The 18,751-nt window shown below is 39.5% G+C and overlaps 1 protein-coding gene across 1 annotated transcript; it reads right to left on the reverse strand.

The window, feature by feature from the left end:
• Window positions 1–3,752: 3,752 nt before the first annotated feature.
• On the reverse strand, window positions 3,753–15,602 carry LOC118492232 (glutaredoxin-like). Its single transcript, XM_035990123.1, has 7 exons — window positions 15,458–15,602; window positions 14,530–14,741; window positions 14,167–14,255; window positions 14,044–14,073; window positions 12,905–12,906; window positions 3,920–3,986; window positions 3,753–3,838 (listed from the first exon to the last, which is right to left on the reverse strand). Exons 2-7 carry the CDS (start codon window positions 14,733–14,735, stop codon window positions 3,753–3,755), a joined length of 480 nt encoding a protein of 159 aa, XP_035846016.1. The 5' UTR covers window positions 14,736–14,741; window positions 15,458–15,602.
• Window positions 15,603–18,751: the final 3,149 nt, after the last annotated feature.

An 18,751-nucleotide genomic window follows, 5' to 3' on the forward strand; every position in this document is an offset into this window, starting at 1 on the left:
ATCCCATCGAAACCCCATCATGATTACATGCTAAAGTTTGAATGTTTTGTAGAGAAACGTCCACTTTATGTTCAAAGAGGGAAACACAAAACTACACAAGTTCAATAAAAACAACTTTCATATCCTCCTGATCTAGTTCCAATTTTCCTCACACTTGCAATTAGTTTAAGAAACAAACACAAACGGTTGACTACATTATAACCATATATCATTCAAGGTAGAGGATTCTGTAAAAAGTGCTCAAAGTGTGAGAAGTGTATTATAACACTATATAACACCATATAAACACCGTATAACAATATGTAACACCATATAATACCATCTAACACTATGTAACACTATATATCATTATATAACAAATATAACATTATAGGTTGTCTGATAGCTTGTCTATGATATATGTATAGTGTTATATTTGTTATATAATGTTATAAAGTGTTACATAATGTTATATGGTATTATATGGTGTTACATATTGTTATACGGTGTTTATATGGTGTTATATAGTATTATATATAGTGTTATAATACACTTCTCACACTTTAGGCCCTTTTTACACTATCTTTACTCATTCATTCAATATATAGTTTTTAATGGGAGGTGAATAGATTCGATATTCCAAATACTTGAAATACCTTCCTCTCTACGTTAAAATATTATAGTGGCACTCAGTGTCAAATACAATATAACACATTGACACAAAAAAGTTTATCGGTATGATCTATCCCTAGTCTTTATATATACTACATTTGAGTTGTATTAAGTTATGTTTGAAAAAGAAAACTAGAACCAATAACTATTTTTTTTGTATAACTGATTTTTTGATTCGTTCTTAGTCGTTTGTCAATAAAAAAATTACATCGAGACAGAAGGTAAACGGGTAACAAGTTGTGCCGCTACCCTTTTTTGAATAGCAAAACTAAGTCTTTTAAAAACTATATCCATAGATCTTGGGTCGTAACATTAGTGTGCATGACCCTTTAAACTCGAGTAAGTAGGTCCACAGCCTCTGGTACAAGGACGAACATTTATTGTCCGCTTCTTTGTTTTGTCTAAGTACAAGCTTTATCATCAAGTTGTATGAGTTTTGTCGATCCTTAATTTAAATCTAGTTGACACCAACTAATGATAAAACCAGATTAACAATTTAACATTACTTGGATAAAGTATCCATGGAATGATTAACCTAAAACATGTCTACAAAATGGACCCTACAATACATGTCTCTTTGCAAAATGGACCCAACAAATACACGTCTCTTTACAAAATGGACCCAACAAATATGTGTCTTATTGTATTATTATATACATTAATTATCCTTTCCTTAGTTGCATCCGCTATTATAACAAATGAAAACCAACAAAAACTCCACCACCACACCCAACTCATTATATACAACCCACCAAGTTACCATTTCTTCATTCCACCCTTTCATTCTGCCTAAACTTTGATTTCTTCAGCTGCAAGGAAGGCGATCATGGCGTTGGTTAAGGCGGAGATGGTGACGGGACAACCAAGGTCTTTCGGTTTGTCATGTAGGTCGGTATGGAACGTGAGGATCGCCGCCTCTCGAGAGCTTAGCCGGATAAATCTTTGAGTTCATGTCTATGTGTTCACTTAGGCAAGTCTGAAGCTTGGCTTTTACTTAATTAACACACTTTTTTTTTTTGGTTTTCATTTTTGTTCTTGTCATGGAAAGAAATTTGAAGGGATTACAATAAAAAGTTCGGGAATTTCATCTTAATTTCTAAATGTTCCTTGCTTGTTTTTTTATTTATAAATGAAACTAGTCTAAGTTCCCGTGTGTTACACGGGTGGCTAATAAGAAAAATAACCACTTTAACATGTTGACGTAAGTATTTTAATTATATACACGTTGAAATATTAACGGAAATGAGAGAGAGTACACCAAATAATTAAAATGCATTAATACAACCAAAAATTACAACTAATTTAAGATCTCTTTATAAACAACATTATTTGTTTTATTCGTAGGTTCGCCGTCGTTGTCAAGTTTTAGTAGTTTGACTCAATCTCGTGTTTTAACCTTTGATAAAGCTACATACAACTGACCATGTGTGAAAACGGATTGTCTTAAGTACAAACCAACTCTTGATATCATCACTCACATCAGTTTATTTCAAAGAAAGCAACCCATGTAAAGATCAAAGAACCCCACAAATTAAAAAGAAAATGAAACGAAAAAGGCATTATGTGACTATAATATATGAACAACACCAAAACAAATTTCAGAAATACCAGTAGTTGACTTCATATTGTTAACTTTGTTTTTGTAGTCACATATGAAGCAAAGACGTAATAAGTGCATTATAGGGGTTTTCATCATACGCTTCATGTACCAAACAAAGTAGTATTAAAATATGTTACGTTAGTTTGTTGTTAGTTTATATTGTAAATAAACTAACTTAACATTAACTGTAGTCTTAATTGTAAATTGAAAAAATAATGCAAAATTAACTTAACATGGTGGCAACAACTGGAATATCACCATAATATAGTAAATATTAGATAAGTAAGAAATAAACTCACATATAAAACAGTCGAGTAGATTATGAAAAGGGTAAACTTAAAATAATAACTTGAATTGAAGTTCGACTTTTTATGATGATCTAGTCCAAATACCATAACAAATGTTCATCTCCTAATCAATAATTCAAGTAACATTAGGATAAAATTTGTGAGCAGTACCTCATCAAAATCAGCAGATGCACCAATGGGTGCTGTGAGTGCGTACTGAACCAGTTTCATGTTTTCAGTTTGCTCATATATCTCGTCCACGTCATCAATATTCCTGCACACCCAAAAAATTAAAAAAAATGCAATAGAAACGTAAACACGAAGCTCTAGGTCATCAATCCTTACCTTGCAGTCGGGTAATAGCATCACAACCGTTTTTTAAAAGACGACTCTAATTCGTCTGTAAGTCTTTTTCCACGTGCTTTCGCAACTTTTGAATGTGAAGAATGGTCTTTTCAGTTGAAGTCCCTGTGTTATTCTTGTCGGTTTGTGATTTTAGTTTCCTCTTTTTCGCATTCTTCACATACCCAATCACATTCGAGAACTTTATTTATCATTACTTTCATGCAATTGCTAGCAAAATGTCCAAAAACTAACAATTTAACAATTTATTAATACAAAAAAAAATCCCATTTAATATCAACAAATAGACTTACGTGTGGTCAGCACCATCAAGACATTTACATCATATAGCAAGTAAGTCCTCATGCCCTGCAACTCCACATATATCACACTGTCATCAACAAATATATTAGCATGTTAAACAGTTGAATAAATGTATTTTTAGATACTAAATAATGCCAAAAGCACAACTAATACCTCTAAATTTTGAATATTAAAAACTGGAATATTCAGGAAACACGATGTGGAAGTAAGCAACTTCAGGGAGACAATGATCCCACTACCACTGAGATTTGAAGTAGTGTATATTTCTTTCTACACTTTGAAATAGTTAGATTGAATTGAGTGGTGTTTTTAAAATGAAGAAAGTAAGCCTGTTCACTAATAGAGCGAATAAATATCATATCTAGTCTAAGTTCCCGTGTGCTACACGGGTGATCTTACAATAAATTATACTACTTAGAAATGTTGACCTAAACTTTTAAATACCGGTACCGTACCGTACATTTTCGGTACCGGTATCCATATTTGGCGAATTTCGGTACCGATACCGTACTCATCCAACTTAATCATCTTATTCATGACACCAATTTTCAGAGCTGTGCAGAGGCATTCACGATGGCACCTGCTTCGGTTAGCAACGGCACCAGCTTCCCAGCTCGATGCTTTTCCATAATATCTGCATAAAAGACCACAATATCAATCAATCCGCGATCAACAAACACTCAAAAACAGACACAAAATTGCTCAAACAACTTACCATCCGAGCCACCAATGTGCTTCCCACCTATGAATACATTAGGAACAATACTCTGACCGGTCCACTCCTTTAGAGTGTGACAACTCGAACTTTAGACTTGTAACGTTACGTGTCTATGTGATACCTTGATTAATGAATGTTACGTGAACCTTGTAAATAATGTGTTACGTGTGTTGTGTATATATTATATGTGTGAATGTTAGGGCCCGATCACACAACACCACTCGACCGCACAAGCCGTTTGGGCTTTACACTTGCATGCGGACCACTAGGGAAGCCCAAGTGGGTTCGGCCCACTTCTCCTAACCGAATAACAATTAGGAGAGTTGTAACCATTCTCCACTTTTTACAATTCTCACACACACAAACCCTAGACACCTCTCTCGTTTGCTTGGAACTCGACGGCAAGAACATCTCCATTCGGATCGTCCTCTTCTCCTCCCCTAATCCGGTTAGTGTGATTGTGATTTGTATTGTTAGATAGCATGTTGTTTATACGTGATTTCATGTTCATTCGGATAGTTGTTGATGATGTGTGATGATAATACTCTTGTTAATCGGTTATATAGTCACAAAATCGGATGTATGATGTTATTCAGTTAGTGATTGTTGATGCTTGATAAATCGGTTAACATGATATATGTTCGGATTGGTTGTATGATGTTAGTATGTTTGATTGTGTTATGTATGATCCGTGTGATATTATTGATTGTATGTTAGTGATTGTATGTGATGATGTTATGATCCTAACTAGAACCGAATGTATATGTTCTCGGCTGGGATGATTTAGACTAGATGATTAGTACCGAATAGATGTTAATCGGCTGGATTGTTACACATCTTGGATGAATCAGTTTACTTGTTCGGATTGTTTGCATGATAGTATGATATATCGAGTTGAATGATTTTAATATTTGTTCATGAATGCTTGTTTAGGGTTCATATGATTTGGTGTTGCAATTGTTCTGTTTGATCGATACTAGGGTAACCAAATACTTGGAATTATGTTAATTGACAATCATGATAAACTTGGAAACTTTGAATAATTGTAACTGATTTCCTAATAATCGGCCGCACAAGACCTTTAGTTACATAAGGGGTCCACTCGTACAAGATCACACGTACAACAGGTCCACTCGCACAAGTGGACCTGATCACACAAGATGAACCATTCGCACAAGGAAACCCGATCGCACAAGGGTTCCTAATCGCACAAAACGAAATTGGATCACACGAGTTTAAACTATTGGGCCGGACAGCCCAAAGTGCCTCGCACAACCCAGCTGAATCGTACAAGATCAGCTGGATCGCACAACGTCATTTCGTGTTATTTTGGGCCGTAGGTTATATTTGGGCTGGGCATTATTGTTGGACTAATTTAATCGGGTCGCACAACATGAACTGGATCGCACAAATTGTATGATAATTATTGGGCCGTGAATGTTCAAACTGCTTATGTGTATGATGGGCCGGGTATAGATTGGGCTTAGTCATGTAATCGCACAAGATGGTTGGGCTCGCACAAGCTCTTTGGCCCAACCATCCGAATCGCACAAGTGGTGTATTTAATGTGTTGACTGTTTACGTGCATACGTGTTTGCCATGATGTATACGTGCACTATTTGAACCGAACCTGACTTGTGTGGTAACCCTGTTAGGACGTGGTTGACCACCCTTAGTTCAAGAGTCTTTTATTTGTGTATCTGCCGAGCAAACCAAGGTGAGTTCACACAGCCAAGGCATGGGATTCCCGGGTTGGGAATTGGGTTGGATATGTTGATATTGAAAGAGTTACTCGTACTTACGCATTCACTAGACTATAGACCATCGTCCTCAGGATAGTCAGGACACGTTACGTAAAGCCTACGTAACCCAGTAATAGCCATATGTCTCCCGGGTCGGGAGGACACGTTACGTAAAGCCTACGTAACCCAATACCTTCTACTGTCTTCCGGGTCGGAAGGACACGCTGCGTAAAGCCTACGTAGCCCCCCCACGCGTACCACTGTCCTCGGGGAAGGGCACGTCACGTAAAGCCTACGTGACCCAGTACGTATTCCTGTTCTCGGTAAAGAAGAACACATGGTTGGAAGTTAGTCTAGTAAGTACCACTAATGAGAAGCCCTCATTAGTAAAGATAAACGTGGGAAGCCCCCACCGGTAATATAAACACAAGGTTTGGGAAGCCCCCACCTTAGTACACACTAGTATGGGAAGCCCCCACTAGTTATACTTATGCACTATGTTATGAACTTACTTTCTGTGAACTCGCTCAACTAGTTTGTTGATTATTTGTTGCATGCCTTGCAGGACCTTAGGTATACTTGGAGCTTGCACCAGAGGAGAAGCGGGTCGTTGTGGTCAAGAACACGTGAATGCTTATTAAACGCTTTTACATTCACACATTGATACTTATGTTTTGGGTTTTACATTTAATGCTTCCGCTACATATACAACGTTTGGTTTTGAACATCAGTCGTATCTACTATTATTATTAAATGCTATGTTTGATATGATTGATGGCTTGATCCTGGTCAGTCACGCCTCCAAGCGGTGGTACTTCGCGTGTGGGATTTTGGGGGTGTGACAGATTGGTATCAGAGCCATTGGTTATAGAGAACTTGGTTTTAATATGGGAAAACGTTTTTATTAAAACCAGACTATAACCAGAACAGTGCTCTCAACGATCCACAACGACGCTTCGCTCCACGTGCAAGACTCGACATCCTAGGTAATAAGGTTTGTGTTTATTGCCTGTTTGCTAGAACTGTTTAGAACTTTGCTCGCATTACGCTTAGATACACATGATACTATAGCATGAGAATCCCTACGTGCTTACACTTTTCTGTCATCGCCCTATTCGCGAACCATTCTTACCTATGCTACTTGTTACAATGAAGATCATGTCTGGACGAATCAACATGACACAAGCCCAGCTAGAGGCTCTCGTTCAAGCTCAAGTTGCTGCGGCAGTTGCAGCTGCTCAAGCAGGTCAACACGCGCAGCAGCCTGTCTGCACATTCAAGAACTTCATGGACTGTCGTCCAAATTCCTTCAGTGGCACAGAGGGGGCAGTGGGACTCCTCCATTGGTTTGAAAAGCTAGAATCAGTATTCGAAATGTGCGAGTGCCCTGAGGCTCGCAAGGTCAAGTTTGCCACCGGCACCTTGGAAGGAATCGCGCTAACCTGGTGGAACGCGCAGGTGCAAATTCTGGGGTTGGCAGCTGCTAACGCCACACCCTGGAACGATTTCAAGGAACTTATCAAGAGGGAGTATTGTACACGTGAAGATATTCACAAGTTGGAAGACGAGCTGTACAATCTGAAAATGGTTGGGTCAGAGATCGAAGCGTATACTAAACGGTCGAATGAGCTGGCCGTACTGTGCCCAACTATGGTGGACCCTCCATACAAGCGCATCGAGATGTATCTCAAGGGGTTGGCACCAGAAATCCAGAGCCATGTTACTTCGGCTAATCTCGACAACATCCAGGAAATCCAGCGTCTCGCTCATCGTATCACCGACCAGGCAGTGGATCAGAATAAACTGCCTAAGCGTGTCAGCACTACCGCTACAGTCACACCTTCAGCTACTCCTGCTACTACTAGCGAAAGCAAAAGAAAATGGGATGGAGATTCCAGCAGGGGTTCAGCGACTGTTCAGCCACAAGCTCAGCAGCAGAAGATTGACCACTATCAGAGTCCCAGTCAGCAATCCTCTGGTGGTCACAGGTAGAGGAGATATCAGGGAAGTCAACCTAAGTGCCACAATTGCCACAGACATTACAATGGCCCGTGTAACAAGGGTCGTTGTCAAAGGTGTCTTAAGATGGGCCACGAGGCCAAAGACTGTAGGAGTCCACGGCCTGCAAATCAGAATCAGCAGCCTCAGCAACCAGCTCCACAGAACCAGCAGCAGCAGCCACAGCGTGGAAACCGGGGATGTTTTCAGTGTGGGGCTGAAGGTCATTTCAAACGCGACTGCCCTCAGTTGAACCAGAATCGCAACAACAATAATCAGGGCAACGGGAACAACAACGGTGGGAACAACAACAATAATGGCAACGAGGCAAGAGGTCGAGCTTTCGTTTTGGGAAGAGGAGACGCAGTGGACGATCCCAATGTGGTTATGGGTAAGTTTCTCCTCGACAACATTTATGTTACTGTTTTATTTGATTCGGGTGCGGATACAAGCTATATGTCTGTGAAAATGTGTCAACTGCTAAAACGTGCACCAACACTTTTACCCACCAAACATGTAGTAGAGTTAGCTAACGGTAAAAGTCTAGAAGCCACGCACGTAGTTCAGGGTTGTAATCTTATCCTAGCTGGTCAAGCTTTCTCTATCGATCTCATTCCCATAGTTTTGGGTAGTTTCGACGTTGTGATTGGGATGGATTGGTTGTCCCAACATCAAGCAGAGATCTTATGCAGCGAGAAGATTATTCGCATTCCTCGTTCTGGTCAGGAACCTCTCGAAGTTCAAGGTGACAAGAGTGGTGCAGTGGTCGGCATCATCTCTTTCTTGAAGGCTCAGAAATGCTTACGTAAGGGTCACACAGCCATTTTGGCTCTTGTTTCAGATGCATCGACGAAGGAAAAGAAATTGGAGGATATTCCAATTGTACGCGATTACCCTCAGGTGTTTCCTGAAGACTTACCTGGCTTACCGCCTCATCGTCAGGTCGAATTTCAAATCGAGCTCGCTCCAGGAGCAGCACCCATAGCTCGCACACCATATCGTCTAGCTCCATCAGAATTGGAGGAACTGTCAAAGCAGCTACAAGAGCTCTTGGAAAAGGGTTTCATTCGTCCAAGCTCTTCGCCTTGGGGAGCTCCAGTACTTTTCGTGAAAAAGAAAGACGGTACGTTCAGGATGTGCATCGACTACCGTGAACTCAACAAGGTGACGGTGAAGAACCGTTATCCTCTTCCGCGCATCGACGACTTATTCGACCAGTTGCAACGGTCGAGCTACTATTCGAAGATAGATTTGAGGTCGGGGTACCATCAGCTGAGAGTCCGGGATGAGGACGTCTCCAAGACAGCCTTCAGAACTCGTTATGGTCACTACGAGTTTCTCGTCATGCCATTTGGGTTAACGAACGCGCCTGCTGTATTTATGGATCTTATGAACAGGGTGTGCAAACCCTATCTTGACAAGTTCGTCATTGTATTCATCGACGACATTCTGATTTACTCCAAGAGTCAGGAGGAACACGAGCAGCATCTTCGTCTTATTTTGGAACTCCTTCGGAAGGAATAACTGTACGCTAAATTTTCGAAATGTGACTTTTGGCTTCATGAAGTCCACTTCTTAGGCCATGTGGTGAACAGGGATGGGATCCATGTCGATCCATCCAAGGTAGACTCGATCAGAAACTGGCCTGCACCGCGTACGCCAACGGAAATACGCCAATTCTTGGGTTTGGCGGGTTACTACAGACGGTTTATTAAAGACTTTTCGAAGATTGCTCAGCCGCTTACGCTACTGACACAGAAGGGTGTCACCTATCGCTGGGGAGATCCCCAGGAGACTGCTTTTCAGCACCTAAAGGATAGGCTTTGCAGTGCACCTATCCTCTCTCTGCCAGAGTGCCCAGATGACTTCGTGGTTTATTGTGATGCATCCATTCGGGGACTTGGATGTGTGTTAATGCAGCGCGACAAGGTTATTGCTTACGCTTCACGTCAACTCAAGATTCACGAACGGAACTACACGACGCACGATTTAGAGCTGGGAGCTGTTGTTTTCGCGCTTAAGATATGGCGACACTACCTGTACGGTACCAGGTGCACGATTTACACCGATCACAGGAGTCTCGAGCATATCCTTAAGCAGAAGGATTTGAACATGCGTCAACGGCGATGGGTTGAGTTACTGAACGATTACGAATGCGCTATCAAGTACCATCCAGGCAAAGCCAACGTTGTGGCTGATGCCCTCAGTCGGAAAGACACTTTACCTCGGCGCGTGCGAGCGCTACAGCTTACGATTCAGTCTAGCCTTCCTGCGCAGATACGAGCTGCTCAGATAGAAGCAATGAAGCCCGAAACGTCAAGGCTGAAGCCTTACGCGGCTCACGACAGCAAATGGAACTAAAGGAAGACGGCGCCTACTATGTAACGGGGCGTATTTGGGTCCCACTTTATGGCGGTCTACGCGAACTTGTGATGGATGAAGCTCACAAGTCTCGCTACTCGGTACATCCAGGGTCGGACAAAATGTACCACGATATTAGCACTACTTACTGGTGGCCTAGCATGAAGGCCCACATCGCTACATACGTTGGAAAATGCTTGACCTGTGCGAGAGTCAAGGTTGAATATCAGAAACCAGCTGGCCTACTTCAGCAGCCTAAGATACCGCAATGGAAATGGGAAGAAATTTCCATGGATTTCGTTACAGGCCTACCTAGATCCCAGCGTGGGAATGATACCATATGGGTGATCGTGGATCGACTCACCAAGTCTGCACACTTCCTACCTATAAAGGAAACGGACAAGTTCTCCACTCTCGCAGACGTATATCTAAAAGAAGTTGTTTCGAGGCACGGGGTGCCCACATCCATCATTTCGGATCGCGATGCACGATTCACGTCAGAACTATGGCAAGCGATGCACAAATCTTTCGGCTCACGATTAGACATGAGCACAGCATATCATCCTCAGACGGATGGGCAGTCTGAGTGAACGATCCAAACTCTAGAAGACATGCTTCGGGCATGCGTTATCGATTTCGGCAACGGCTGGGAAAAGCATCTCCCTTTGGTGGAGTTTTCTTACAATAACAGTTATCACACCAGCATCCAAGCCGCTCCATTCGAGGCATTGTACGGGCGTAAATGCCGGTCACCTCTCTGTTGGGCAGAGGTGGGGGATAGTCAGATCACGGGTCCAGAGATTGTAGTGGACGCCACAGAAAAGATTGCACAGATACGACAACGCATGGCGGCAGCACGCGACCGTCAGAAAGCCTACGCGGACAAGCGTAGAAAGCCCTTGGAATTTCAGGTCGGGGACCGGGTTTTATTGAAAGTCTCACCCTGGAAGGGTGTGGTACGTTTTGGCAAACGGGGCAAACTGAATCCGCGGTACGTCGGACCATTCGAAATCATAGAAAAGATTGGCAAAGTAGCATACAAGTTGAACCTACCAGCTGAACTCGGGGCAGTTCACAATGTTTTTCATGTGTCGAACCTAAAGAAGTGCCTATCAGATGAAAACCTCATCATTCCTTTTAAGGAACTCACTATCGACGAGCGGTTGCAGTTCGTCGAGGAACCAGTAGAAATCACGGACCGGGATGTGAAGGTCCTCAAAAGCAAGAGAATCCCTCTTGTTCGAGTTCGTTGGAACTCCAAACGTGGCCCAGAGTACACCTGGGAACGCGAAGACAGGATGACAGAAAAGTACCCCCAATTGTTCGCGAACAGTACAACCACTGCTGAGGCTGAAGCTACTACTTCGGAATTTCGGGACGAAATTCCAGATTAACAGGGGGAGGATGTGACACCCCAGGAAAATCAGTGAACAATACAGTTTACCTAGCTTCCTCAGTGAGTGCATACCAAATTTCGGGACGAAATTTCCAATTAGTTGGGGATAATGTGACAACTCGAACTTTAGACTTGTAACGTTACGTGTCTATGTGATACCTTGATTAATGAATGTTACGTGAACCTTGTAAATAATGTGTTACGTGTGTTGTGTATATATTATATGTGTGAATGTTAGGGCCCGATCACACAACACCACTCGACCGCACAAGCCGTTTGGGCTTTACACTTGCATGCGGACCACTAGGGAAGCCCAAGTGGGTTCGGCCCACTTCTCCTAACCGAATAACAATTAGGAGAGTTGTAACCATTCTCCACTTTTTACAATTCTCACACACACAAACCCTAGACACCTCTCTCGTTTGCTTGGAACTCGACGGCAAGAACATCTCCATTCGGATCGTCCTCTTCTCCTTCCCTAATCCGGTTAGTGTGATTGTGATTTGTATTGTTAGATAGCATGTTGTTTATACGTGATTTCATGTTCATTCGGATAGTTGTTGATGATGTGTGATGATAATACTCTTGTTAATCGGTTATATAGTCACAAAATCGGATGTATGATGTTATTCAGTTAATGATTGTTGATGCTTGATAAATCGGTTAACATGATATATGTTCGGATTGGTTGTATGATGTTAGTATGTTTGATTGTGTTATGTATGATCCGTGTGATATTATTGATTGTATGTTAGTGATTGTATGTGATGATGTTATGATCCTAACTAGAACCGAATGTATATGTTCTCGGCTGGGATGATTTAGACTAGATGATTAGTACCGAATAGATGTTAATCGGCTGGATTGTTACACATCTTGGATGAATCAGTTTACTTGTTCGGATTGTTTGCATGATAGTATGATATATCGAGTTGAATGATTTTAATATTTGTTCATGAATGCTTGTTTAGGGTTCATATGATTTGGTGTTGCAATTGTTCTGTTTGATCGATACTAGGGTAACCAAATACTTGGAATTATGTTAATTGACAATCATGATAAACTTGGAAACTTTGAATAATTGTAACTGATTTCCTAATAATCGGCCGCACAAGACCTTTAGTTACATAAGGGGTCCACTCGTACAAGATCACACGTACAACAGGTCCACTCGCACAAGTGGACCTGATCACACAAGATGAACCATTCGCACAAGGAAACCCGATCGCACAAGGGTTCCTAATCGCACAAAACGAAATTGGATCACACGAGTTTAAACTATTGGGCCGGACAGCCCAAAGTGCCTCGCACAACCCAGCTGAATCGTACAAGATCAGCTGGATCGCACAACGTCATTTCGTGTTATTTTGCGCCGTAGGTTATATTTGGGCTGGGCATTATTGTTGGACTAATTTAATCGGGTCGCACAACATGAACTGGATCGCACAAATTGTATGATAATTATTGGGCCGTGAATGTTCAAACTGCTTATGTGTATGATGGGCCGGGTATAGATTGGGCTTAGTCATGTAATCGCACAAGATGGTTGGGCTCGCACAAGCTCTTTGGCCCAACCATCCGAATCGCACAAGTGGTGTATTTAATGTGTTGACTGTTTACGTGCATACGTGTTTGCCATGATGTATACGTGCACTATTTGAACCGAACCTGACTTGTGTGGTAACCCTGTTAGGACGTGGTTGACCACCCTTAGTTCAAGAGTCTTTTATTTGTGTATCTGCCGAGCAAACCAATGTGAGTTCACACAGCCAAGGCATGGGATTCCCGGGTTGGGAATTGGGTTGGATATGTTGATATTGAAAGAGTTACTCGTACTTACGCATTCACTAGACTATAGACCATCGTCCTCAGGATAGTCAGGACACGTTACGTAAAGCCTACGTAACCCAGTAATAGCCATATGTCTCCCGGGTCGGGAGGACACGTTACGTAAAGCCTACGTAACCCAATACCTTCTACTGTCTTCCGGGTCGGAAGGACACGCTGCGTAAAGCCTACGTAGCCCCCCCCACGCGTACCACTGTCCTCGGGGAAGGGCACGTCACGTAAAGCCTACGTGACCCAATACGTATTCCTGTTCTCGGTAAAGAAGAACACATGGTTGGAAGTTAGTCTAGTAAGTACCACTAATGAGAAGCCCTCATTAGTAAAGATAAACGTGGGAAGCCCCCACCGGTAATATAAACACAAGGTTTGGGAAGCCCCCACCTTAGTACACACTAGTATGGGAAGCCCCCACTAGTTATACTTATGCACTATGTTATGAACTTACTTTCTGTGAACTCGCTCAACTAGTTTGTTGATTATTTGCTGCATGCCTTGCAGGACCTTAGGTATACTTGGAGCTTGCACCAGAGGAGAAGCGGGTCGTTGTGGTCAAGAACACGTGAATGCTTATTAAACGCTTTTACATTCACACATTGATACTTATGTTTTGGGTTTTACATTTAATGCTTCCGCTACATATACAACGTTTGGTTTTGAACATCAGTCGTATCTACTATTATTATTAAATGCTATGTTTGATATGATTGATGGCTTGATCCTGGTCAGTCACGCCTCCAAGCGGTGGTACTCCGCGTGTGGGATTTTGGGGGTGTGACATAGAGTGGATTGGATTTCACCTCCATCACCTATCAAATCCATGCATATTACTTCTTCAAATGTTATTGATACAAACTCCGATATGAATCAATTCATCGAAAGAGTCAAAAGTCACTACTTACTTTCTTCATCCAGTTCGATAACCTTGTAGGACACGTTAAGCTCGGAGAACAGTTTCTTCACGCTCTTGCAATAGCCACACCAAGTCTTGCTGCCAAAATCAAGTTAAAATTTCTTAGTACTTAATCACACAGCATCATTCATCAAGACAAACCAAGAAAGATAGCTTTGCATCTATACTTTCACGATTTGTCGTGAAAAAGGAACTTAACTGTTCTTACAGTAACAATTGTTATTAGGAATCAAGTTAAATTCCTAATTGCTGATCCGAGAGATTAGCTATAAATCTATGATAAACATAACATCATTCAGCAAGATAAACTAATCGAAAACGCTTGTTAGTAAATAAAAACTATAATACTCACCTTCTTTTGGTTAGGGGTGTTGTCGTATCTACATAAAGTTGAATGTCGGACAAATAAGGAACATTGTATTGAACAACTGAATCACTTTCATTCAACACAAGAGGAACTCCAGCTCCATATGCACTCCATTCCTTTAAAGACTCCCAAAGATCCCCAAGTACAAAATATAGGTTGTAATCGTTTACTTTATTCCTCCATCCCTTCATGCTAGTCTACATATATGATATATCAAATAAATCACCAATAAGATCGTGTTTTTATGCCACTCAACAAACTTAATCATAAGTGTTAATGTATTATCAATAGCCACATTCAAGTATCTTGAACACTAATATAATCGCTACTTTACTTGTATGCAACTTTAGCATCATCTAATTTCACAGCATCAGATGCTGAATTAGTAAACTAATATTAACTTTCTAGTAGAGCTAACACATCACATGCAAAATCATTGACAATACATAATGAACCACAATGATCAATTATTACTCAAAAACATGCATTGTTTCCTAATCCAGTCAAATTCATACAGTACAAATTTTGTTAACGACCCATGTAACCAATCATCAAAAAACACATAAACAACTTGCAATTTCTTCATTATCAAAGTTTTTATTTTTTCTTGAATCTTGTTTTAATACATTTTAATGACTACCAATAATCAAAAACTATAAAAAATCACATTTTTATAACTACCCATGTAACCAATCATCAAAAAACACAGAACCAACTTGCAATTTCTTCATTATCAAAGTTTTTATTTTTTTCTTGAATCTTGTTTTGATACATTTTAATGCCTACCAATAACCAAAACCCAAAAAAAAACACATTTTTATAACTACCCATGTAACCAATCATCAAAAAACACATAAAAAACATGCAACTCCTCCATCATCAAACCATTTTAACTTAAAACTTGTAACAATACCTTAGGGAAATGCGGTTTAAGTCACAACCGGAGTCGTGTGTTAATTGAACACCCTACCTACACATCACATTGATTGTTTAAGAAGACCGGAAGAAAATGAAAAAGAACACCAAAAACACATCACATTGATTGTGTAAAGAAACACAATGTGAGTGTAATCAGCCATAAAAAGAGCTGAATTGGAGGCAACTGATCAAACACCAGGTAGGCAACCACTTTCTTAGACAGTTCTGACCCGTTTAAGAGGCAACGTAGACCCTGGATTTGACATAAACACATAAACAACTTCAAAACACAACATATGAAATAATACATATAAAATGGGAGGCAATTGATCAAACACCTGGCAGGCAGCCACTTTCTAAGACAATTTTGACCCGTTTAAGAGGCAACGTAGACCCTGAATCTGAAATAAACACAAAATCAACTTCAACTTCAAAACACAATATCCGAAATAATACATATAAAATGGGAAGCAATTGATCAAACACCTGGTAGGCAGCCACTTTTTGAACCCACTGCAAAAACACATAAACTTTTTTTGTTATTTAAATATATAATATAACATCATATGAAACATTAAAGAATTTTGTTACTTGTCCAATTTTCACTTGACCATAGCATTTTTGTTGATGTAAGAGGGATCATCTCTCTTAATATGACTACAAACATATCAAACAAATTTCATAGAATCATCAGCTATTGTTTGAAACTCAAACGTTACGAAAGAGATTAGGTCACTGATTCTTACCAGATTTAGCGAGAGAAGAATAGACAGAAGCAATCAATTTGGAAGATAATGATCTCAATCCGGTGTTCAATGCCATTAGAGTGTATAATAACACCAATAAACACACAAATTAGAACAATGAACTGCTTAAAACCTCATATAAAAAAGAATTAGCGGCTTAATCAACAACAACAACATACAAATCATACAACCAAATTAGGGTTTTCTTATAACAAATACAAAATCACAAACAGAGATGGAAACCAACTTACCTATGATTCAGTTTCGAAGGATGATGATGAAGATAAATCAAAACAGGCGACTTCAGTGTTCCTTTGAAACCTCCGATTAAAAGCCCTAAATTGTATATAGAACGTAAAATTGGAAACGCTTCTATAATTTCCAAAAACATCTTCCGGTAATTGATTAATTATTCAACCTTCCATATATAATCAAAGGAGACTTTGAAAGAAGAATGAAGGAATTGATTAATTGAATGAGAATAGAGAGAATAGAGAAAAATGACGCTCAAAAATGAATTATCTGGCTAAAGAGATATGCCACATAATGGTCAATTGGTCAACATTATTTTGCTTTAATATAAGAGATAGATGTAAATTTTGATAATTTTTTTATAGATTAATGCTTTTATTATCTATAATTATATCGTATAGTCGACGGATTATGCATTAAAGACATAATATATGCAAGCTAAGAAACCAAAAAAAAAAATTAATAATTAGGGTCAGGATTTATGGAAAACGGTGAAAAATGTGAGAACAGTGAGAACGATTTTGGTGTTGACATGTTGCATCGATTCTAATTTACACTAAGGGTAATATTGTCAAAAAACAAACTCACATGAACTGGGTGTTCAAATAAAACGCCATAAAAACACGCAATTCAGAAAAAAAAAACGCTATGAAAATACCCAGTTGAAAATGTCATAAAACACCTAGTTCAGAAAAACGCCATGAAATACCTAGTTAAAATGCCAAAAAAACACCTAGTTCAGAAAAACGCCATGAAAATACCTAGTTAAAACGCCATAAAAACACCTAGTTAAAACGCCATAAAAACACCTACTTTAGAAAAACGCCATGATAATACTTAGTTAAAACGCCATAAAACACTCAGTTCAGAAAAAAAACCATAAAAAACCAGTTCATTTTTTTCGAAAAGTATATCAATAGTATACTTGTTGGAAAGATAAAAAAATGCTGAGTTTTATGGTGTAATTGTTTTTAGAAAAATAATCACGTATAAAAAGTTATTAGCGTTTAAATATGATGTGGGGAAATGACATGTGATTAGCATGTGTACCAATAAAATCAATTTAATTACAAAATCAATTTAATTAATAATAGTTACACTATACTATTCTTAACAATATTTATATACACACACTTCCTTTGATTTATCCAATAAAATTTCTGTTACCTAGTTGCAATAATAATATTTAGTACTATTATTCCACGACAAAACTTAATTTCGTTCATCTATTATAATTAGGGAAGCTTTGACCATTCTCATCACTATTCAATGTTATGTGTGTAACTATAGAGTTAAGCATGTCATCCTTTACATACCTTACTAATAGCTTGGTTAAAGGAGAGATTTGATAGTTGTTATAACTTACTAACAATACACCCTTTTATCTAAAACTATATTGGAAGTTCTCGTGTTACAACCTTTAAAATACCGCTCAAAAATTAAAAAAAAAAAAATCTAAAACTACCATAATGGTCTGGATCAAACAATGTTTAGATATATTCCATGTGTGGAGGTCATGAATAGCCGAGCCACAATAAATTGAAAATTGTTTATGATAATATATGTATAAAGGCTAAAAAAAGATTAACAAGCAACTTGCTTGTAACATGCATGCATACATGATACATCTAAACCTAAAGCACCTAAGCACAATTAATATAATATATAATATTATGTATAAATGCTTAAAAAGAAGTAACAATCAACTTGCCATATATTAGCATACATGCATGCATCTAAGTAACCTAAAGCGCCTTGACATTGATATTAGGATAATCACACTATCGCACGTACATCACATCCAGGAATATAACACTAAGAAAGCAAGATTACATTGTCCAAAATCACTCCATATATTGATATACATAACCGCTCCAACCCCCGCGCTCAGGTAGGACATTCAATGCAAACTTACTCTCTCCATTCGTTATATTCATTTCCCAATCGTAAAAGATCCAAATAATTATTCTCACACCATATCGTGATATCTAACCTCTTGTGACGAGACTAACGCTTCTTTTCTATTTTAAATCTAATTTGAGCTTGACATAAAAGAATGTCAACTCTCAAGCATCTTACTAGCCTAGCCTTCACAGCATATACAATATAGAATGTCGGCTCGACTCGTTGGTGGTGGTCGGTGTGGGGTGGAGTTGAGTGGTGGTGGTGAGGATGGTGTTGATGAAAAATCTATTGGTCGCGGCTGGTGATGAATAGGAGAGAGAAAATGCTCGTAGAGAGAGAAGAGAGAGATGAGAGAGTGTATAAATGTGTTTTGTGTTATATATCGT

This window comes from Helianthus annuus, chromosome 5, assembly GCF_002127325.2.
Source record: "Helianthus annuus cultivar XRQ/B chromosome 5, HanXRQr2.0-SUNRISE, whole genome shotgun sequence".
Lineage (NCBI taxonomy): Eukaryota > Viridiplantae > Streptophyta > Magnoliopsida > Asterales > Asteraceae > Helianthus > Helianthus annuus.